The sequence below is a fragment of the Cylas formicarius genome, unplaced genomic scaffold (genome assembly GCF_029955315.1).
Source record: "Cylas formicarius isolate icCylForm1 unplaced genomic scaffold, icCylForm1.1 PGA_scaffold_4__25_contigs__length_36172078, whole genome shotgun sequence".
NCBI classification, from domain to species: Eukaryota; Metazoa; Arthropoda; class Insecta; order Coleoptera; family Brentidae; genus Cylas; species Cylas formicarius.
In genome coordinates, this window is record NW_026844334.1 from 22854839 (window position 1) to 22879281 (window position 24443).

The 24443-nt window shown below is 35.2% G+C and overlaps 3 protein-coding genes across 3 annotated transcripts; 1 reads left to right on the forward strand and 2 right to left on the reverse strand.

Annotated features, from left to right (window-relative positions):
* Positions 1-3928: 3928 nt before the first annotated feature.
* LOC132701404 (ankyrin repeat domain-containing protein 2-like) lies at positions 3929-4324 on the reverse strand. Its single transcript, XM_060669286.1, has one exon. The coding sequence runs from the start codon at positions 4322-4324 to the stop codon at positions 3929-3931; it is 396 nt and encodes a 131-aa protein (XP_060525269.1).
* An 8130-nt stretch (positions 4325-12454) lies between these two features.
* LOC132701405 (uncharacterized) lies at positions 12455-13215 on the reverse strand. Its single transcript, XM_060669287.1, has 2 exons — positions 12987-13215; positions 12455-12612 (listed from the first exon to the last, which is right to left on the reverse strand). The coding sequence occupies exons 1-2, from the start codon at positions 13213-13215 to the stop codon at positions 12455-12457; spliced, it is 387 nt and encodes a 128-aa protein (XP_060525270.1).
* Positions 13216-20447: 7232 nt separating this feature from the next.
* On the forward strand, positions 20448-23939 carry LOC132700968 (myrosinase 1-like). The gene is made up of 9 exons (XM_060668569.1): positions 20448-20523; positions 21034-21091; positions 21415-21692; positions 21777-22169; positions 22227-22321; positions 22861-23148; positions 23204-23341; positions 23504-23610; positions 23673-23939. The coding sequence occupies exons 2-9, from the start codon at positions 21039-21041 to the stop codon at positions 23794-23796; spliced, it is 1476 nt and encodes a 491-aa protein (XP_060524552.1). The 5' UTR covers positions 20448-20523; positions 21034-21038; the 3' UTR covers positions 23797-23939.
* The last annotated feature ends 504 nt before the right edge of the window (positions 23940-24443 follow it).

Sequence of the window (24443 nt, forward strand, 5' to 3'; positions counted from 1 at the left end):
TTCTCTTAATTTACTTCAAATTCATTACAGAAAACATTACAAACCTCCACCTTGCTAGATATGATTCTTATACTCAGGAGAAGAAAACAATTTTCATTGCGGAACTCTAAACATCTCACACATATCTGATCACTTTTTAACTTACTGTATCATGTAAAGCGGTATAATTAAAACAGGTAAAACAGTACAAGTAAGAAATTTTAAGAATCTTGACAAGGGCGATATCAATTTTAAGGATATAATTTCTGTTCGGGATGTCAATCAAAAATTATAAAAGACATTTTCGTAACTATTTTTGATGTACTTTCACCTTTAAGTAAAAACCAAAAACAAAAAACCCCCTTGGTTAACTTTTAAGACAGAAAAACACAAATATAGTCATTCGCGCAGAAAATTTACATTATCTAGAATACTGCGTGCATAGTAAACCGAATAATTCCAAGATTCTTTGGAAAAAGCTTAATGATCTAAATATGTACATAAAAAATAAGAGTTTTTTTTGCTCTCATCATCCCAAAATCCTTCCGTTAACGAACATCTCTTGTATTCCCTTCCTAAGAAGTGGAAGCTGTCGAAAGTCGAAATCCACTCCGTAAAAAGTTTGAAATCTCAAATTTTAGTAACCTAAGAACGATTTGTATAATACCAGTATTATCAAAAGCCATTGAAGAGATAATGAATTATCGGATTAGAGAGCATCTTCAAAAATATAAAATACTTCTTTTAAATCAGGCGGGTTTTAGACAATAGTTTGGAAATTATATAATTAGACCGGCTAATAACGGACAAGCGCTTTCCCTAATACTTTTTCATCATTCTAAAGCCTTCGATTTATTAAACTAGTTGTTACTTGCAATTTTACATTTTATTGATTTTTCACACCTTTACGAAAAAGATACAAATCTGTACCTTTCATTAATTCCGTCAACTCACAATAAGGCCCAAATTTTAATAAATGAAGATTAACAAACATTAATACAATTTTCAAATGATCATAATTTAGAAATTATTGCAAAAAATTCTTCTTTGGGAATCAATCTGACACTATTCAATATAATTTTCGCAAAAAAATTCAAAGTGAAGAAACAAAATGCTCGAACAATGGCAGAAATTCGGACTAAATTTTGATATTAATCTTCCTTTTAAAATTCATGGTAATAAGATGATACGCACTGTGTATGGTAATCTAACAATCTTATATCCAAACAGACATTTGTTATTAAAGTCATTAAAAACAAGGTTGACTAATTTGTTGGTTAGTTTGTGACACATGATTCATTTCATTCATTTGTGGTATACGTACGAAGATCCCAGTTTCATATAAACTTAAAGGAACAACGTGACTAACAATGGAAAGCAGACGTAAATTACAATCATTTACTCTGTTTCATAACTTAATATTAAACAAGTGTCCAAAGTACCATTACAACAAAATTTTCTTTGGTGCTGATATGTCTACGCTGAACTTGAGATTTCGTGTGATTACTTTCAGTGTTGGGGTTGAACTTGAACTTTTTAAGATTGTTTTCAACTCCCCTTTTTGCAACCATAGGGCTAATTTTTGTGATAATTTCTGTATTATTTTGATGCGAAATAATAATTATTAATATTACTATTTTTTGTATGAAGCCGCAGGAACCGATATCAGTTTAGTCTATTTCCTTTAAAAATAAAATAAGTCACGGGAAATGCGAAAAAACGAAAGACTGAGATACTTACATAATCATTGACTCGGATGCTAAGCTAAAAAGGTGGCATAACTCAACTATTTAATGATCACAAAGCAACATATAACGTATCAGAAGTATATCAGAGAATTCACCAAAAATAATGAGTGGAGAATTGGAGTTTGCCATAAAAACTGCTAAATCCGGCAAAGCGGTGGAACCAGATTTTGGGTCCGTTAAATATCGTATATAGAGGAGGACTCATTCCCCAGGAATACCTTCTTTGCGACTTCATACCTATTCCGAAAAAATCCCGACTGTAAACTTGTAAGTCTCATGAGTCATGCAACTCCTTCTTTGACTCCACTATATAACTATATAACAGCTGCGAGCCTGAAACAACAAGTACACCCAAACGGGTTCCGCAACGGAATAAAGACAAGAGAGGCCTTGTAGTAGTGAAGTGCCTTGAATGTCTTATCTCAGAGATGCCTCCGAGGGAGTCGCTGAATTCATTTTGATATTATATTAGTTTCATTTCCATTTTGCTTTTTCTTGGGTTTAATATTTTTTATTCCTGAAATAAAACGAGATTACTTAGGAAGCACAGTTTTTTATTGGTTTTCTCTATAATTTTGAGATAATCGTCCTCATTTGAATTTCCGGGAAAAACGACAAATGCAACATTGCGAGGCTACGGTTTATGTTCTCCAGCCAAATCTGGAATGCGATCCTAGTCAGTCCATAAATTCAGAGTTGCGCTGGTAAATAACGTTCCTATATTTACTACGGAATATACGTTCTCTTTTGTTAGTTTTCTTTATACCAATAGTTTGTGTGTGATTTCTTAAACACAATTGCGGAACATTAAAGTGGTGAATTTTCTGGAAATGACTGAAAAACTCGACATAAATATTAAACTACCCATCGTTCAACGGAGCGACCTTTTCGAGAGGTCGTCCGGTGGGACATTTTTCCTACAAAATTTCGCATAGAGACCATAAGAAACTGATTCGCATGCCGGAGCCTTTTGCGACGCAGAGTGACACTAAACCACCGGATTTGATGTTGTGGAAGGACTGGATAGCAGAACAATCAGCGTCCAATTCTCGACAACCCTCCGGTGTATCATGAACGTTACAAACTCGTTCCGTGCATATAAAACGATCGACTAAATTTGTAATTTGTAATTTACGTTTTAACTTTGCTACTTTTATGCCAGATGAATCTTAATATCGCGCGAAATATCTGAGCTACTGATATGTAAAAATGTTTATAAGCACAACTCGCAGCTGACAAATAAAATTTTTAATTGTCGATTCTAATTTTCCTTGAAGGTTGAAAAAAAGCACTATTTCCTGTAAATTAAATAGAGCAAAGGAATGTAAAAAACCCGTTAAGAGAAATGATTAAACACATCTCTCTTTCTTTTGAGAACTATAACAAGACATATACACACATGGCTTGATCGTTACCGATATTTTGACCGACCATTCGCAGAGTTTCGAGACTTGGCGAATGGTCAGTCAAAATGTCCCGGTAAACATCAAACCATGTGTGTGTATGTTTGGTTATAGTCCTCCGCTTTAAAATGCCATACAGGTGGATTTATTGAAGATTATTATTGTAAATGTACAAGAACTTCAACCGCTATCCAACAAACGGAAATAGCTACTATAACTAGAACTGCCTCTACGTTAAAAGCATTCTAGACGAGGTTTGACCATAGCAAGTACAGCAAACATTATCATGTACCCGAATTCTACAATCGAATTCGTTCTTTAAGACCTGAATGATCTTTTAACGAAAACTCTAAAAGGATGTGGATTATAAGGAATAGTAATAATATTTTTATGACAAAATGTGTATGTGTATTGCTTTAGTTAGCATAGAATGTTATAGCGGTTAATTTTCACTCTCTATCTCTAAAAGACTGGCCTGATAAAAAATACATAAAAAACCTTTGTTAATGTTATTTTTAAATGTTAAATTAATGTCCCGAAAATAATCAAATCAAAGACAACTAAAAAATTTTGATTTTGAACAGTAGCCTGAAGAAAAGGAGCAAACATGCGATCTGCAAATTAAACACAATGAAGCAAACCTAATGTGTTGGAAAATATTGCGAAGGAGTCAACGAAATAGCAAAAAAATAAAGCTAGCGTTAACAAAGATTTCATATTTTTATTATTCATTCTTGCTGTTACTTATTAGACGAAAGTTCATGTTTTAAATCAAAATACCGACATCATCCAAGAAAGTTAACAATGCGCTGGTTGTTCTTCCAGCATTGCGGGTGTATTCCCGCTTATGTCTCTACTGTTGACATTAGCATTATGTTCAATTAATATTTTAACGACTTTAAAATGTTTTTTTTTGCATGCGTAGTGAAGGGCGGTTCTCCTTTGGTGACAATAGGGGTGGATACTTGCATCCACATTTAACAAATAATCTACGACGTCCGGGTGACCCTTTAGAGAAGCAACAATCAATGGCGTCTGGCCAGAAACATTTCGGGATTCCTTGTCGGCACCTCGATTAATTAAAAGTTTGACAATTTCCATATTTCCATTGAAACAAGCGCAGTGCAGGGAGGTACCCAATTTTGGGTTACTACGTTTAACTTTTGCATCAAGCGCACTTTCAGATACTTTCATATTAACATCAGCGCCACAGCCCAATAAATAGCATAAAAATCTTCAAAGTTACTAATGCAAAGTGATCTTTGCATTGCGTCAAAACGGGAGCAACTCATCGTCCTAAAAAGTGCTTGGGATTATTTCCGATTTAATATATAATTAATTATATAATTAAAATTACAAATATCTCCAACGCAAACCTGTGTCTGCAAGTATACAATATCTACAGTCAACCAAAATTGTTAAATGCACTTTTAAATAGTCCTAACTTGATGAGTATAATCGGCTGCTTTTGTTTCTATAAAGTAAAGTAAGTATTTGATTTTAAATATCTTGGCTTGTTTGCTTGCCTGTAGCATTTTAAAATAAATCCGGAATTTTCTGATAGGTATATGGCAGGCTTTTCTTAAATAGATTAGATAATGTTGGTGGTTGAAATAAAATTTTGTCGCATTTATCTATCGATCTAAAAAGTTTTCAATGTAACAGAATTTCAATTGAATAGTCTTCATCTATGTCAATTTCTTATTGTCCACTTTTTAATTTCACAACAGATAAGGTAATTTCTTTACGAAAAAAATAAATTTTACTAATTCTGTGTAACAAAATGACTAGTGCCCGGGATACCGCCAAATTTCGGCCAAAATTTGAGATTTCTAAATATTCAACTAACCCAGCCAGATGAATTTAAACTGGGGTCTGTAACCGCCAGGGATAACTATAGGGAAATATTTTACAGAAATAATCAGAAAATTACAGCGGATAGAAAAACGCAACAATATTCGATCGATACAAGCGGCAACACTGTGATACTGAAAATATGTTCGATCGATGGGAAATAGCCAAAATTTCGGCAAATTGTTACTATTTGGTTTAACAAAACGTCTGATGTTCCACCTTCCAACAATAAAATTCGTGATATTTGACACATCATCTTCGATTTTTTTTAACTGCTACGATTTGGCTGACAATTTTGCGTAAATAAAAATTGACAATTTTTTGCGTTTATACGGTTTATTTTCCTGAATAAGCTTATGAACGTGTTTTTTGCTTTACGTTTTTTTGTAACATTTTTGAAAACAAACTATCAAAACTAACCAACGTCAAAATATCATTAGTGTTTAAAATCTATCCAAAATGATTATTCCCAAACTCGCTACTAAGAGATCGGAAACGTCCGAAGCCGCTCGCGGACATGGATAACGAAGATGATATCTGAAATATAGGAAATTTTCACGTAATTTTTTTTATTATTATTTTATTTCGAATCCAAAAAAGTGTTATTTGTATTATATTGTCCGACTAATTATTCTTTAAAGGCAAAAAAAATACCCACTTTTTCTTATAGTGTTTTGAACTGATGTTAAGGCTCTGTTCTTTAAATTACTGATAAAATTCATTTTTTTTGTATTCAAAAAGTGTGTCCTTAAATCCGTTCCATCGTACTCAAATTGCCTTCGCTTCTTTCAAATAGAACGCCAATAGAAAAAGTTGAATCTTGGAATGCAAGTTGTTGAAAATGTCTTTCCCGGTTTGAATGTGATCCTCCGGTATACATGTAAGTATATACTTTAGATAAATTTTAGAAAATGTAGATTGGAACGGTGCTTGAGCACTGCATAAGTTTCAATTCCAAGCCCATATATTTCGTAATGAAATATTTTGTCAAAATTGGATAAAATATTAATAAATATGAACTCTGAGTTCTAAAAATTGGTCGGGATTAAAAAAAATTCTGTGACAAGCGAGCAGTCCGGCCATGCCTGCATTCCGAGAACTCGGGCATACGCGGGAATCGCTGCGGGATCATAGATGTCGCCACTCGGAAAGATGGCTGGAATATTCGACCACAATCGCGAGCGAGCTCTGCGTTCTACAAAATCTGCGCCATGGCCAGTCAGTTAGAAAAGTTGAACCAGAGCACGTAATTATAAATAATCGAGTGATAAAAAAGTTATATAAATCGTTAGAAGGGTTAATGTTGTTGATTGTTATTTTGGACGAAATAACTGGTCCGATATGCGGTAATCACAAGAAAGTATAAATGCCTATTATTTTATCTTCTGGATGTCATGACACAACACAACAAAAATAACGTAAAGTTCGTATAATCAAAAAATTATGGATAGATAAATAGAAATAAAATTTAATGATCGGTGTTATTTTTCAAAGCAAATTGTTTAAATTGGTGGTGGAGTTTTTATCATTATTGCATTAAATTATATAGTACAGATTACTACTAACGGAGATTGGACGCGCAACCAGAAAAATATTGGTTCAAACTTCCGACCGAAACGATAAAGGTCAAAGTGGGAGCGCAAGTAAGTTGTAGTCATGACTATTTCTTGTCAGACTAAAATGAATACTATAATTATTACACTGGGTAACAAACGTAACAATTATTTTTACTCCTTTCCATCAAATACCGAATTATACACCAATCTAGGTTGCGGAAAGTGTCATTTTTAGACATTAGTTTCGTTTGCTACCACTGCGAGCCATTTCGGATAATTTCCGGCTTTGGTAGCAGTCCGATGTTTCCGGAGATAATCCGCCCAGCTTGAATTTGACATTTGTCAATTATAACGGCATTGTCGGTGAATTTATTCGTGCTGTTTTGCAAAAATGAATCCCAAAACTAACAGTCGCAGAAAAAATATAGCATGCAACACAGGCTCTGGGGTATATTCAATATTAGACAAAACTGTCACGTTATACTAGTTTTTGTTCCTATCCGAGCTAGGACTGATATGTATGATTGTGATTAGTAAATGAGAAAGATAAGTTCAGAATGTCATTAGTTGCTTATGATCGCATAATAAAAATGAAAGCAAAATTTGCCACATTTACCTATAAACTTTACAGACTTAAAATAGAACAAATTAAATTTAGTGTGGACCAATGTGTGGTGCGCCCAATACCTTGTCTCAGTTGTGTTTGTCGTTTAGCGGACTGCCAGAAGTTAAGAAGAAGAAGACGAGTAAGAACGGCAAAATAGGTAACTATGGCAACCCTTGACGGTAGTCGGTAATGGGCGAAAGTTCTTGGTTGACGTGCCCACTTTAAGGAAAAGCAAAGAAGAAGAAGGTAACTATGGTGGTGGTGAGAAGAAGGTAGCGGGATACGGTAGTGTTGTGTCAATCGTTCATTTTACGAGAACCGAATCAATCAGTGACCAATTTCGAAAAGGAACGAATCATTTCAATCAATCGTTCATTTCAATATACCTTGTTCCTGACATAAGCGGCAATAGTCACTGAATCCGAACAGTCTGAACGACCTATTCAGATTCATTAATACATTAATTTGTTTAAATTAAGTACCTGTGTGCAAATAGATATTTAATTCAATATTTAATTGAATATATAAGCAAATCTACCAATCGATGTCGCAACTCAGTACTATAGAATAATTATAACAATACTCCCAATCCTTTTCCGTGGCCTGTCTCAGTCATGCATTTAAATCTTAAACCATTCAAATGAATCGTATTCCGGTGAATTCGATTTGTTTTAGTATGGTCGGTCGATCAGTCGTCCTGTATTCGGTGTAGAGTTGTGTCAATCGCGATTGATTCGGTCACTTTGATTCAATCACTTCATAGGACCGAACGACGGAATCCCGCTTGTTCGTAACGATTCGATCACTTTGTTCGCTCTCGCTGCCGCCCGGACCGGTATGAAGTGACCGAATAGAGGACGACAGATCGACGGACCGTACCACAACAAATCGAATTCACCTTGCGAAATACGTTTCATTTGAATGGTTTAAGATTTAAATGCTGAGACTGAGACTGGCCACGGAAATGAAATGGGAGTATTGTTATAATTATTCTATAGTATTGAGTTGCGACATCGATTGGTAGATTTGCTTATATATTGATTAGAGTCACTTCAGAACGGTCAGGGCGGCAGCGAGAGCGAACAAAGTGATCGAATCGTTACGAACAGGCGGGATTCGTTCGTTCGATCCTAGGAAGTGATTGAATCAAAGTGACCGAATCAATCGCGATTGACACAAATCTAAGATACGGTACGGGCCAATTTTTCGAGTATTATTTTTTTTATTTTTCTTGTAAAACTACCAAATGTGTAAGCGTGTAATTCGGTTTAAAAGGAAAATAGAAAGTACGACATCAGTTGTTGTTTATTTCCGATTGGCTAGCCGAGGCAATACAAATGCACTAAAAATTTTGCTAAACAAGTCGACGCTCCTGCTTTTCCAGTTCTCTATTGTAGTGAAGAGCGTGTGTAGCAAGTAAAGGAAGGAAATATTTTATTTTATACTTAGCTTAATCTAAAATAAAATAAAATATATTCAAGTTCTGGGCGACATACAACGATGGACCACCTTAAATTTTGGATATAATAAGGACGTTCTCAAAGAGAAGCAACATATCTTATCTTCATTCTTAGGCAGGTTCAAAGTAGGTTGAGAAACAACTGATGAAACTACCGCCGTAGTACTAATCGATTTTGCTATAGCCATTGACGCCCTGAAGTTTTATGAGAAATATAGGAGGCTTTAGCCACCTAGCGACAGTGCTGCAAAAGTATCTCACAGATTTACAATAGGACTACTATGGTCCGACCTGTACATCTTGCAGAGAAAATTGGAATTACATATACAGTTCAAGTGCGATTAATCTTCGAGTGCCTATTCTAAGATTATCAATTCATATTACTATTATCTATTTTCTAGATGGAACTATAGTTGAAAAACAACAAACAGTAATAAAAATACCGACCGTCAAATCTCTATTAAATATTATAAAAGAGTTTCGCCATTGCTAAGAGTGAACAAGAATTAAGTTCAAATTTACAATTGCAGTAATAATGGCTGGACATCTTCTAGCCACGACATATCTTCCGTTTCGATTGTAAATGTTTCATAATAATTAAATCTTATCTACAATCTTATTTGTCATTGTTTGCTATGCACGTTTTCCCCGGAATTTTGATTAAATTAATCAATCGCAACATAATGCCACACCTTGAAAACACTTTAATATCATTGTCCTAATTACAAAATTATAGCTAATATTTTGGCTTGCGCATTTCGAATTATGAGGTTTATTTAATTGTTAATTAATAAAAATTAAAAATTACCACGTAAAGTACGTGTAAATTTGTCTGGTACTACATTTCGTTAAAGTTTAAGCGAAGTAGTGGAAAAAATTTATTACCTTCCAGAATTGTAACTTATTGTGGCGCATTTCTAAAAGTCTTTAAATGCTGTCAGTAAAGAACACAGTTGTGTGAAAATATCAATCAGATAATTTCGAAATATAAGAAATGCAGTCCTATGTAATTGGAAGCTAATTCTGTCTTGAGCGGCATAATATGCAGTGTGTAGAATGTAATAATACGGCAAGATTTCGTTACAAAAAACCTTTAATCCTGTTATTATTCTATAAATGGATAGTCAACTTGATAAACAATGTATGAGCAAAGGTAGGATAAATAATCATATTCTAGGTACATTTTTAACGAAAAACGTTGAAACGTTTATATGCGAAGTGTGGAACTTGAAAGTAAAATTACATACACAGTTCACTTAATTCTCTTATATTCATGAAGTTATATAAAAACGATCAAACTATTTATTAGTGTAACCTAATTGAACAGGATTTCTGCATACTACTCGATCCGTATCTGGACGCGACGAGCAAAACAATATCTTAGACACTGGAGTAGATGCAAAAGAATCGATATAATATTAAGCCGATTCACTGTAAACAAACCAAACTATATCGTGCTGGCCAAATATATACTGGTGAATTTGTGGGATCACAATTAAATATAAATAAAAAATAAATAAATAAACATAAGAAGTTTATCAATCAATGGGCCTAGGAACATTTGTAAACATAGAAGGGCTACACCGATTATAAAATAAAGACCAACAACAAACATCTGGTATTTTCAAAATTAACATTTTCTAGAAGCCGGATTAAGGAAATCGTTCGAATTCTTAAGACGGCAATAGTGGCTCTCCTTAAAATTGGGGACGAAAGATAAAAGCAATTTTCTCTAATTCACGTAGGAGAAAAGTCCCCCCACTTGACTTTTATTAGCCAGTTTCCTGCTCAAAAAAACTTTGTCCTGGGGTTCATTACATAGAACTTGTGTTGCTGTAAAATTCTCAGGTACATAGCTACAGATACCTGGTTCAATAAAAATAAATAATTACAAGACTAAATGGGTAGAGTAATTAAAAGAAGCTTAATCAGAGTGATTAATGCGAATTAAGTGGATCTTAGTCAATTTAATTGAATAGAATAACACCGATCCACCAATAAGCACGCGCAGTGCAAGTGGTTCTGTATTTCAACACAAAAACCTAAAACATGCCCAGAGTCTGCTATGGTCAGTTACAATATTCTCAAAGATTTCCTTTAAAACGTACGGTTAAATATTCTTTTTCAGTTAACTGAGTCGCATCCAAATATGAATTCGAATCTTCCAATGCACACTATGTTTGAGGCATGTTACTGGAACTATGCCAAATATCATTGATAGTTAGGTTATGTTATTAATTTTATTCTAACTAACGTTTAACAGAATTCGACTGATATGTCACCCATTCTATGAAGCCCATGATTAAATAAAGACGTTTCGTCAATATCTCACTTTGCATCTTCAACGCTCGGGCTCCAAAAACACTTCGAGCACTGGAAGGTTATCGGCGATGCGTGCGGTGCGAGAGGGGAAACGGCTCCGTCCCCTGAATTGCCGCGTTGTTTATTTCGCCCCATCGTAGTTGCCATGTCCCCGTTGGCTGCTGCGTGTATTGGATAAATGGAGAGCGTCGTCTCTCATATTTAGGTGTCCGGACTTTTCTATCTCGATGGCCTCTCGTATAATCCTGGTCCTAAAATCAGAAATGTTAGCTATTTGTTTGCAGGTACCGAAATCTATTTTATGGCCTCTCTGGTGTTGATGCTGGAATAAAGCCGATGTGGTTTGTTTATTTCTTACGGGTAAACGATGTTCACAGAACCTATGTTGACACGCCTGAAGAGAGCTACGCTGCATGTAAATATTGTTATGGCCGTTATTCACGTAAATTACTTTTTAGACATATAAAAAGTTGTCCAGAGAAAACAGAAGCATCTAGTAATGAACATAATATAGCTATTATATATATGTTTTGTTTTAGTCCTTCACGGATGGAACTATGTGTATTGGTGGTAATCCGGGTGTTCATCCGTTTGTTGTTTGACCCTGGAGTAGAATCATTCGCCTGAAATTTCGCCAAAATATCACTTGGCATCTTCAGAGGCCGCGCGTCCATGTCACTCGTACATGTCCGCACTTAACCCAAAAAAAAAATTACTCTGGAAAACCAAGGAGTATACAGTGTAGCATGCGGATCGTGCAGCCTGACGTATGTGGGACAGACCAACAGAAGGATTTCAGGCAGGCTCGAGGAACATCGTTTAGCCATAAGAAACAAACAAACAACATCTGCTTTGTTTCAGCACCAACACCAGACAGGCCATAAAATTAATTTCGGTACTTGCAAACAAATAGCTTATATTCCTGATTTTAGGACCAGCATTATACGAGAAGCCATCGAGATAGAAAAGTCCGAACACCTGAATACGAGAGACGACGCTCTGCATTTATCCAATACATGGAGAACGATAATCAAACTCCAGAGCGATACGCAGCAGCCAACGGGGACATCGCAACTAATATCGGCGAAATTAACAACGCGACAATTCGGGGGGCGGAGCCACCTCTCCTCCCGCACAAGCAGCACGGTTACCTCCTCCGGCGCAGGGTATATATACCGTATACACCGCCGAGAACCTCCCAGTGTTCGAAGTGTTTTCGGAGCGTGAGCATTGAAGTTGCCAAGTGAGATTTTGGCGAAACGTCTGCAGGAGTCCAGTCGGATGCAGGATTCCAGTCGGAGTTCAACAAGTTTTTTTTTAATTAGGAAGGGAAAATCTTACATAAGACTTCCACAGTTGGCATTGTGGAGTATGTCGGATTCCTACCGACTAAAAACCACCTCCTCACTTCTAGCCACACATAGCGGAACCATCCGTAAGTATTACTTCGCTACGTTGGCTGGTCTCTTCATTAATATTTTACCTCTTTTATTTTAAGTTTCTCTTTCCTTACTTGTCAGAATCGATCATGCCAGTTCTGAAACGCAGCTCCAAGTTCTATCGGACTCTAGCATCAGCTGCACTATGTTTTGTGTTGTCAGTGTGTTTCCTATCAATTGTTCGGCTTTATTGCGTTGCTCTTGCCACCTTGTACATATGAAAAACGTATGTTCCACACTATCTTCTACGGTGTGACAATACATGCAATGTGCTGTCTCAGTTAGTCATTGCGTCAGATGATAGTTTAGAGTTCCGTGTTTTCTATAATGCCATGATAGAATATTTGGAATTAATATTTTTGTCCAGCTACCGGCACTATTTGCCCCAGACCATCGTTTTTGCCATTTCTCCATGGATTTTAATCTTTCAGTTGTCTTGTAGTATTGTCATTTCCATATGATGCCTCCTTTTCTAGCACCTGCAGGTCAATCGGCATTATCCCTGCTAGAACCAGCGCAACATCTGTTGATACCGTTCTAAAAGCACTGCATACTCTAATGGCCAATTTTCTTTGTACTCTGAGCATCATATTGACATAGTTTCTGAATCTCAATATACCTGACCAAGAAGGCGCAGCATATAACATGATAGAGTGGGTCACGGTGCTCAGCAGTCTTCGTTTAGCTGAGGTTGGTCCGTCAAGTTTAGGCATTAATCTGATTAGGGCTGTAGCAGACGCTTCCGCTTTTTTGCACGTGTTCACTATGTGTTTCTTTAGTGTGGTACCTTGATCAATGAACACACCTAGGTATTTTATCTCGGGTTTCGTCTCTATTGAAGTGCCCATCACGTCGATGATGATTCTTTGACTACTCTTTTGTCAACCATCAAAACTGCTTCCGCTTTTTCTGGGGCAAGTTGGAGCTTCATTTTCCTCATGCACTCGACCACCCTATATATCGCGGTATTTGTTATTGTTGTCAGCATTTCTGCAGTTTCACCGGTTGCTATGATAGCAAGGTCTGCTGCATACCCGATAATTTTAACGTTTCGTGGCATTTCTAATTTTAGTACCTCGTCATAGTATGCATTCCAGAGAAAGGGACCGAGCACGGATCCTTGCGGTACTCCACAAGTGGTCTCTATTATATTGCTGTTGCCCACCAGCAATTCCCTGTTTTCGAGGTAACTTGTCACCATGCGCATAAGAGACGGAGCTATGCTCCTTCCTTCAAGTGCTTTCACTATTCCTAGCCACGGTGCCGAATTAAACGCGTTTTTCACGTCAAGTGTAACGAGAAGGCATAGCTTTTTGTGGCTTTTCCAAAAGCACAAGCTTTGCTCTTTTCCATATCTATGGAAATTCTCCTATGCAAAGTTGCCGGTTCATTAGCCTTAGAATCTCCATCGGGAAATTTTCGGCGACCTTCTTTATAATCTCGGCTGGAATTCGATCTGGTCCAGGGGCTCTTTTTGTTTTTTGTTTTGCTGGATGCTTCTTTCATTTCCTCTGTTTTGAAGAGAGGAATGTCATTTTCGTTTACATATATTGGGGTATACTTAATTTTTTCTGCCTTGGGAAAAAGTTTTCTGGCCTCTTCCAGCATAGCCTAGTCGTTCATAAGCAGGGGTCGTCTCAGGCAAAATGCTTTTGTCCCTATCTTATATCCCAAACCCCATATGTCATCTTCGACTTCTTCCACCACTTTTTTCCATACTTTTTTCTTCACTTCCTGGATTGCCTTTTTAAGGAATGTTCGTTTTTCTTTATACCGCTTTAAAGCCTTATTTTTTTCCACTTGACTCGTGTTGTGTGATTTATTTTTCCTGGTCATGATACGTTTTTTGTTCAGACACTCTTTTCTTAGTGCAGATATCTCTGGTGTCCACCAGTAGGCAGGTTTTTTGTCCTCCTAGATCCTCTCTGATTTTAAAAGTGTTGTTGCTGGCATTTGTAATGATAACGGGCTACGTTTCTGGGGTGATATTCTGGTTAGTTTGGTTTGCTATGTCTTGTCCCAGAGTTATTAAAAATTTTCCCATTCTTGATTGCTCTATGTTCCATCTTGCGTGCTTTTGTATTCGGAGATCTACGTTTTTGGTCTCTTTATTGATGTCACCAATATCGAAAAAGAATGTAATTGTGGCCGGTCAGGTTTTCCTCGTCAGATACTGCCCATTATGTATTCCTTTTTGCAAGCCCACTAGTTGCAAATATGATATCGATAAAGGACTCGCAATATCCTCTTTTAAATGTTGGCATCGTGCCTCGGTTAAGCACAACGAGCTCTATTTCTGAGGACCATTCCGAGAGTGCTTCTCCTCTACGGTCGTTTACGGGAGAACCCCACGTCATCGACTTCGCATTAAAATCACCGCATATAATACACTCTTTTGTCTGTCTACGAATACTTAGTCTGAGGTGGTACAGGAAATGGACAAAAAAGTCTTCGCTTTCATTCGGCGATATGTAACAGCTGTATACTACTATGTCTAAGCACTCTATCCAGACATATCCCTGTCCCTTACCGCTATTTTGGATTGCACCAAGGTGATGTGATGGTGCTATTACAACGTTCAAGTTGTCATCGGTGTACCAGTGGTTATTTTTTCTTGAAATTTTTTAGTTTTGTTCACTAAGAACTACCAGATCCACCTCCTTCTGTCGTATCATGCGTTGGAGCATATCATGGGCGGCATATCTTCTACCCAAGTTTACTTTTGAGCATTTTGTGTGCGTCTTACTATTTCATCTGTTTGGATGCCCATTTCGCTGGTTTCTTTTCTTGGTGAGTCCATTTTATATCCGTCAAAAATGCAGTCGTGGATATGCTCGTTGGCTTTATCTAGCAGACCCTGAACTTCCTGTGACATTAGTTGTTCGGTCAGTCTTTGAATTTTGCCTGCTGCTTCTCTTATTTCTTTCATACACTCCAGTAGTAGTAGTTTTCGGAGCGCAAGCATTGAAGATGCCAAGTGAGATTTTGGCGAAACGTCTGCAGGATTCCAGTCGGAGTTCAACAAGCAAACGGATGATATCCCGAAATATAGTGTCATCACATTTTTCCATCCGTGAATCAATACGTGGATTTTTTGCACTTCAATTTCCTGCGAATGATTTCGGAAAATATAAATATCACAATTATTCGTTCTCTAAGTCATTTTGCTTTTAATTTACTATTTATTTTTCTTAGTTCTTGTCGTAGTCTAAATTTGGAATAATTTTGCTTTTCGCCATGAAATATAAGCATTTACACTATTTTTTTTTGTTGTCATTTAAAATTTTTAGACTATGGAAGCCCAAACCTCGCTCTAAACTTAATATATCTATAAATAACTGTGAGAAACTATTTTAATCAACAATTGACAAAATATCATTTATTTAGAACCAGAAGCTATGCAAAGAAAAAGAAGTATTAGAACTTGAACGTTTTTGCTACACAGCGAAATGCTTAATCTTTTTCGTTATGTTCTAGAATCTTCTAGAACCTAAAACGTTGAAATGAAATGCCAATTTATGTTGATATTGTTGCGACTCTCCATTAAAACTAATCATTCGGTTTATATTTACCTTAGGTGATGTTAACAATAAGTTACTTGAACAGGATGGTTTAGCATCGGGAGATGTCTAGAATAAATAATTCAATTTTTGAATTGTAATTTAAATTGTAAACCAAAGATTACCGAAACTAGAGAGTATTGCAAATCAGTAACTTTATCTAATGAGTCGATATATTTGAATCTTGGTTCCTGCAAATAGATAATAAATGTTAAGTCTTAAGGCGTAAAGGATAACATTTTGAAAGTTCTTAAAAGCTGACAAAAGTGAAATGACAATCTTACAAGTTCGTCTTCGGAATTTGAGTCCGACGGATAATATGTGGGGTCTTCATCTGAGTTCGATGAGAATTCGAAATTATCTAAGATGATAATAGAATTTCAATACAGTCATATCTATAAACATGTCCTTTCTCCATAAAATCCCTAAATTCTTAAAATCGAATATCCATCTAACAAATTTCAACAAAATGCGATATATGTATATTGCTTAGTGGGTTTCAGTCTAATCAATGCTAAACTAATTAAATAAAGTTTTTAGTTTTAATGTCCCATTTATTTCAAAAATAAAACGAAAGTAATTCAAATAACATTCGAATAATTTAAGTGGTTATTCTGCATGAAAAAATAAAAAAAAAATAATATGAACATATGTAATATAGATATAGTTTTCGAGATACAAGGTGCCAATTTTTTTTCGTTTGTAATAAATATTTTTTAACACGACTTTTGCTTCGTAAACACCATATGCTCCTGTGCTGTGGATAGATTTGTCCCAATTAGGAATATGCAATAAAATCGAAAATGAAGTTTCATTTATTTCAATCAAGACTCCTGTGAGAACAAATTTTAACACAACATCTTTTTTTTTAAGTTTGCCATCCTGTATCTTGAAAATTTATTTTCGGAATATGTTCACATGATTTTTTTTTATTTATTCATGTAGAATCATTTCTTAAAGTAGTTATTTCCGGACATACATTTAGGAAAGTTTAGTCATGAAATAAATACCCTGTTTATTTTTAAAAAAACTGGATATTATTTAGTTAGTACGTTTAACGATAGTTGTATTTAATAGACTAAAGTTTGCACTGACTGGTCTTCCTGCGGAAGCGAAAACAAGCGTCAAAAAGAATTGAATTTTACTTTTTATTAAACTTCTGGATTCCTCCTTCGTGGGTTTTTGTTGAGTCGAACTAGCTAACGTTTGGCCAATCATCCTGTTGACTTCTTCAGAGCTTAACTGAAACTACTTAGCTAGTTCGACTCAACAAAAACCGAAGCAGGAGAAATCCAGAAGTTTAATAAAAAGTATTACAGTAGTCTGGGTTAAGTTAGAAGGTTCCTTCTTATGATGTGTTCTAAAGCTTATTACATACATTTAGCTATTGGAATATAGATGTCATAATATAAAATTTCGTGAAAATCTGAACTTTTAGTTCTTATTTCTTTTGATAAATGGATTTTCGTCAAGTAAAAGCCACCTCATATATATATATATATATATATATATATATATATATATATATATATATATATATATATATATATATATATATATATCATATCTATTTAAAATAAATATGCTGTGATATCACTCATGAAATATTGTATAAGCTCACAGCGATTCTACGATTATTGAATGTCACAATCCAGGGGAGTGTTAACTGAATGGTATTGTACACTTTCACATGAAAACATGCTAATTTTCATACTTCGGAGTATAAAAGAATTTGCCAGGCTCGGTTGGTAATTGTCGATGGTGCATAGGTTAAGTAACTTGTATATTCATTTAATTTATTTTTTCTACTCCCTACTTTAAAATACCCAATCATGCAGTGATCAGGCCTGTACAAAGTGACACTTTAAGACGTCAGCTTTATTAAATACTGTCGTGGACCATTGTGTTTCCGATACTTTAGTTACTGATATTTTCAGTAGATTTTACCAACGGATGGTAATTTGATGGTTGTTAATTGTGACGGTCACGTCACACATCAATCAGTAAGTTAGTGAGCTGCTTTGCCAAGAAGTACCTTAAACTAAGGGTCGTAAAAAAACTATAGCATGGCAATACGTTGATAAACTTTTTCATCAACCAGTTTACTAAACATTGTTAGCACTTCGACTGGCAAACAAAAAATAACTTGAAAGAAAAAGCTAAAAGATAACGGGGAGGTAGACTCTTATTGAAGTATTAAATTGAGGGTGGTCAGACTATAATTGTACTCGGTGATTCACTACTCGAAAGTTGTTTAAAGTTGAGGAGTTCGTCCTATTTCTGCCCTGGCCACCCAGTTGGTGAGGGGTGGGTAAAACGTAACCAAAATTAGAGAGATTTTGGCGCCACCCGTTTTTCACCGGACGTAGCCCCTCGAATAATGAAAAACTGATTATCACAAAACGGGAAAGGAGGAGTATTAGCTACAAAAAAAAGTCTAGGCCTTAAGTTAATAGCAAGCATCTATTGTTATTAAACAAAGTCTCCAAAAGAAAAAGGGGAAAGAACCAAAAGTACGAGTGTGGTGTTATATAAAGCATAAGGTTCCAAAGTTAAAAATAATCGTTTCAGCTTTATGGTCTTGAGCGCTCAATCCTTACATAAGCCGGTCGCATAACAGGCATGTAATACACAAAAGCTCAAAATCAATCAAACAATCCGCTTTAGATTAGTGTAAATTACTCACAAATACCAAATTTTAGTGCTATTGCTCTATTTTCCTCTGGTGGATGTTAATCAGCATGACTGTCTAGAATATTTAGGATTGGATAGTCCTCAATTTCAAAGGTCGTCGAGACACGAACTTCACCTTTCACCTTGGGCGACCTTCTTGAAGGTATTGACAAAAGAAAATGCCTGTCGCTGGATGTCCGAACAAACTAGTGCTTACTATTTGTACGCTAGTTGAGTGCCGATAGTATGCCTATAACTGACTTATAAACATGCTTTTCTTTTTTTTTTAGTGTTTTACTCGCGCATGCACCATTTGTGTTTAGATGGACGAGAAGTAAAGACGAGACGTGAGCTGGAATATAGAGGAGATGAAACTAATTACTATCCCTTTTATAGTTGTATATATGCCTATTATTTGTACCTGTTAAAATTATGTTAATTAATACTGCTGGATTAAACTTAGGTATTTAACTAAAACCAATTTTCTGATTTGGGGTAAATCTAGCCTGTAACAACATAAAGTATTATTTTAAAGTGAAATGAAAAATGAAAATATGAGAATGAAAATATTAATTATTATTCACGTCCAAAACGTTTTCAATGTTTCAACTGTAAATGTTGATTTTGTACAGCAGCCAAAGTATGCGAAAAATATATGTTATCTAAATTAATTTTATTTGTACTTATAAAACGATTATTAGTCAAGATAATGTTTAATTTACTTTTTAAATCTAATTCTGTTTCAATACAACGAAACACATTTTTATTTTTATTTGTTTCGCAAATATGCATTGAGGAACGAAAGGTTGCTGTTACGCAGAGTCTGTTAATCATGAGTTTAGACAAGGAAAGGAAGTCTATTTCAAACACAGCCGTGGGCATCTTTGGCAATAGTGTGTTAACTTTTTTGGATAAATGAAACAGTCGTCAAAGTCTAGAAGAATTTCAAATGTCTCTTTTATCAGACAGAAAATTACACTAAAGGGCAGAAGGAGAATAGAAAACTAGTATAGTAGTAGTACTAAGTAGTATATAGAAAGTACCTAATTTCGAAAAATTGTCTTTTGTACGGGATCCAAAAAAAAAGAAATTATGGTTATATTAAATAATGGACCACAATTAGTAAGGTCGCTTCATTTTCCTTCCTTGCTATGTAAATAACTATTATTTTTGTATGATCGAAATTAGAAAAAAAGCGAAATTAAAAACCTGTTTTTTTTTAAGATTGCTTTATTTCAAATATCCGAGATTTAATAATTAGTGAAGAAGTCGAGATGATTCTTCTTGTACATCTTCAACATTTCTGATTCTTGCCTTTTTGGAACCTAAGAAAACGCCCCCAAAGCATACATTCTTTACTTCTGTACGACATACTCATCTTCTTACTACAATTACCTTAGACTTATAAAGATGTTTTGATTCTATCCTGTAGCCACACTTCGAATATTAATTTGGTAAGTAAATATCATTATATGCCACCAAATGCAACTGGCGTTAAAAAAATAAAAAAAATTATGTTTTACACCTAGTATAACAAATATAACTCCTTTTTCTCCACATGTACCGCATATATCTTGATCGGCAGTACTAATCTAATTGACATTTATAATTACGTACAGCAGATAAACTAAAATTTTTAAAAGTTGCATAATAATTTTAATTGCTTAATATCGCTGACTGATAACAGTTTATTACTTTTAAAAAATATGTTTCCTGCGAAACGAGAATAAGGTGTCACTGATAGAGCAGCAGTGCTGTAGCCGTTGCTAGGAGACGCTTATACCACTTACATAAACTTATAATTATCTACACAAGTACTACCACTCGTCACACATTTTTATCTTACCCAATGAACAAAATATTACATTTTCATCTAGTTTTCGTTGAACAATTGAATAAGCTGGTGAACTTTCGTCCTGCAAGGTGAGAAATACCTAATAATTCAGAATAAAGTTTTAAATTCGCTTCCATTTTGTGCTTGTCAGTAATAGTTAGTTCATGTAAATTTAAATAAACATTTTGGTTATATTTTTCTTACACAAAAATATTTTTGTTCATAAAATTGTCACCTTCAATAAATTTTTTTTCGCTTCAAATATATTCGAGGTGTGATGATTTGAAATTAGTACCAGGTATAAAGTATTTTAAAATTTAATTTCCACTTTATCGCTTCAATATTATCAATCATTTTGTAGTGTTTTTTTTTCCATTCTATGATATTTTAAAGGCTTGAAAAGCACACCTAATATTTAACAAATTTTACACCAGCCATCGATTCACAAAAAGGGTGGTTAAATTTAACTACTAGATAAAAACAATACCTATGTCTGGATGCATTTTTTTGTATTTGAGAACTATTCATTGTCAATCTAAAGGGTTTCGGGATATATCTGCTATGTTGTGATTCAAGCTCAATTAACGTTTTTGTTTTAGCAACAATGAAGGGTATACATCTTCTAGCCGTCGCAATAATTTATCTTCAATTCCGAACGTAAGTATTTTATATATACTCTTAAATCTTACTTGCTGCTATTACTTACAGAGACATGTGCACTCCTTGCAGTCTACCTAAAATTAAATTTAGTTAATCAATATTAAAAGAATTTGTCGCAAACGAAACTACATGTTGGTAGATAGCGGTTTAGGAGATATTATTTCAAAGGTTTTCTATTCGAAGCATTGATTAATGATTAGCATCGTGCACAAGGAATTTTCATCTAATGTACGAAGTATAAAAGATTTAAATCCAATAACATTTTGTTTTTCTTTACACCTGTAGATTATCTTACCACACAAGATTTTCATAACTTTTAGGGGTTTTGGATTATCAAACTACACATTCCCGGCTGGTTTTAAATTTGGCGCAGCAACAGCAGCATACATGGTCGAAGGTGCTTGGAATGAAGATGGAAAAGGAGCTAGCTTATGGGACAATATCACTCATGCATTCCCAAGTGTCATTTCAGATGGAAAAAATGGAGACGTAGCATGCGATTCCTATCACCGATACCCTGAAGATGTCCAACTGGCTGCCGATCTTGGACATGATATTTACAAGTTTGGCATATCCTGGCCAAGGATTCTCCCCCAAGGTGCAATTTAGGGTTGTGTTGCGGGTTTTCACGTCACAATAGCCTATTTAGAAGGTAATCGAGCAATTTATCTTTATTATACAGGTACTATCGACAATATAAACCAGAAAGGAATAGACTATTACAATGATCTGATCGACCTGATCATAAGCAAAGGATTGGAACCTCAAGTTGTAATATTCAACTTTGATATACCGTGGGAACTAGAGAAGTTCGGAGGATTCACCAACGAGTCCACTGTACAACATTACTCCGACTATGCCGATTTGCTTTTCAAAACTTTCGGAGACCGCGTTAAAATCTGGATTACCGCCAATGAAGGTCACGCCTATTGTAAAGTCATAGTGGACGATATTCTAGCCCGAGTTATTACTCAAAATCTCGGAGTTAAGGAGTACCAATGCGCACATAATTTAATTAAAGCACACGCCGCGGCGTATCGCAATTACGAAGAAAACTACAAACCCACACAGCAAGGTTAAACTGAGAATAGTTACGTTATTTTCAAATCACTATCACTTTTAAGTTTTTCAGGTAAGGTGGGCATGGCTTTCAGTATGTTTTATCACGTCCCCGCAACAAATTCTGAGGCAGACCAACAAGCTGCTGCTCGAGGTAATGCGTTTGTGGTAAGTACAAGATACGAGTGCATTAATAGTTGCCTATTCGGAAGCTTTATGATCTTTGTCAACCAATTGATGGTACCAAGTTTAAAAAAAAACTAAATAATGCTTAATGCATTTGGTACGCTATACTTATATAACTCTGATATCTTGAGGAGATTTCATATAATCTCTAATGTTCCACCACATCATGGTAGGCAGACTGTTCCTCGTTGGCAAAATGGAATCTTCAAATTTATCAATCAAAACTGTTATTCTCAAACAAAGTCAATACCTACGGGATTCGAACAATGTGATACATCATTTTAATAAGATTTCAGTAAATTACCCCGCAAGCAGTTCTTGACCTCGCTGCTTTTAATAACTTTGCAGTCATCTATTATTGCATTAATCACATATATTTAGTATTTTGTGTATTCTGATATCGCCAGAGAAAGTATTTTAATAAAATTTGAAGTTTGGTAGCGCTAAATAGGCGAAAGCTTCGACGAATTCTATCTCTAGAATTAACCAAACCAAAAGAATATTTATATTACTTGTTTTAGTTTGAGTGGTTCGCACATCCGATAGTAAAAGGAAATTACCCTCAAATATTCATCGATCAAATTGGTAACTTAAGTCAACAAGAAGGAAGAAATGTGTCAAGATTACCTCAGTTTACTGCCGCAGAGATCGAGAATATTAAAGGAACTTACGATTTCATTGGGATTAATCCACTATTTACGTTTTTCGCAAGTGATCTGAGTGGCCAAAATCTATCTATCAATTTTCAAAATGATATGAGAGTCAACGAAACCAGAAATTCCTCTCTAGACTTCTCATCAGTATATGTGGTAAAGACAATTACTCATCTTTAGACTAACTGAAACTGAATAGATGTCATTGTAGTCTTCACCAAAAACCTTTAGAGATTCTATAGTTTACACTAGCAACTTCTGCAATGGCTGCGAGATTTTCCTTACGGAACACGGCTTTGGTACTCGAAACGACAGTCTAAATGATACAGCGAGGATGCAATTTATGCAGGTGAGTTTCTACTACCGACTTCAATTTACTTCTGATTCGTAGGTAAACGTCTGCTAGTTTTATCCACTGTAACCTAGTAGGCGGTTGTTGTCGTTTCAATACTATGAATAAATTCTCGTATTCTCGCATTTGAATGTAACACCAATTTCATTAAATTTTCAGACTTACTTGGATCAGCTACTGATCACGATTCACGAAGATGGGGTTAATGTTACCGTGTATGCCATGTGGCACTTTATGGATAGTTTCTATTTCAATAACGGATTAACGTAAGTGGCTATTTGCATCTAACTTAAATATACTCTGATTTAATGTCAAATTATCGTTTTAGGCTGAAATTTGGATTAATTCAAATAGACTTTTCGTCAAGCAATCTTACAAGAACACCCAAACGGTCATCACAGTACTATAAGAATATCATCGAGACGAGAAGTTTAACCGAATTTCAGTTTTAACGGGAAAAATGCTCGAATTCGTCAGCGACCTCAAATACTTTGAATTCAATATTCAATATATCTTGGGTTAGTGACTTTTAGCTAACCACGGTCTGTAAATGTTAGTTGTACGTCCAAATAAAACGAAAGATTTTAACCCAACATCTGTTCCATAATCTTCCTTTAGCTTTTTATTTTCGACTCCATCTTCCATGTCGATCTTTTTGAAGAAATAATTACCGAAATCTAAAAAAAGAACTCTGACAAATAAGTCGTTGGAATGTTACACTCTATGAAAAAATATTTGTTTACTTGGATACCAAACCTGATTTTTGAAGCACTATTTGGTTGATCTCAAGAGGCCTTGTTCTACCTCCATAGACCACTTGGAAATGTCATTCGTGGAATTAGAGAAAACTATTAAAATTTATTTAAAATAGTATCTGTATTTTTTTTATTTTCTTTAAAGAAATAGTTATTATTATTAGATAATATACAGGTACGGTACGCGCATGGCCTCTACATCTCACCCACTAACCTGCACTTTGCGCCATTCGCTTCTAAACAGCGCTTTTCACACACCTAACTCGTTTTCCCAAAACATTTCACGAGATCTAGGCATATTTCGAGAAAATACTGCCGTATTTTGATCGCCGCATGCAGCAAGG

Excerpts from the sequence above, each read along its gene's own strand:
- LOC132701404 (XM_060669286.1), bottom strand. The coding sequence starts at position 4,324 with ATGAAAGTATCTGAAAGTGCGCTTGATGCAAAAGTTAAACGTAGTAAC.
- LOC132701405 (XM_060669287.1), bottom strand. The coding sequence starts at position 13,215 with ATGGGCACTTCAATAGAGACGAAACCCGAGATAAAATACCTAGGTGTG. Across the intron at positions 12,613-12,986 it reads TGCTGCGCCTTCTTGGTCAG|AAGATAGTGTGGAACATACG; the intron begins GTATATTGAGAT and ends GTCACACCGTAG.
- LOC132700968 (XM_060668569.1), top strand. The coding sequence starts at position 21,039 with ATGAAGGGTATACATCTTCTAGCCGTCGCAATAATTTATCTTCAATTC. Across the intron at positions 22,170-22,226 it reads CTACAAACCCACACAGCAAG|GTAAGGTGGGCATGGCTTTC; the intron begins GTTAAACTGAGA and ends TAAGTTTTTCAG. Across the intron at positions 23,149-23,203 it reads ACTTCTCATCAGTATATGTG|TCTTCACCAAAAACCTTTAG; the intron begins GTAAAGACAATT and ends ATGTCATTGTAG.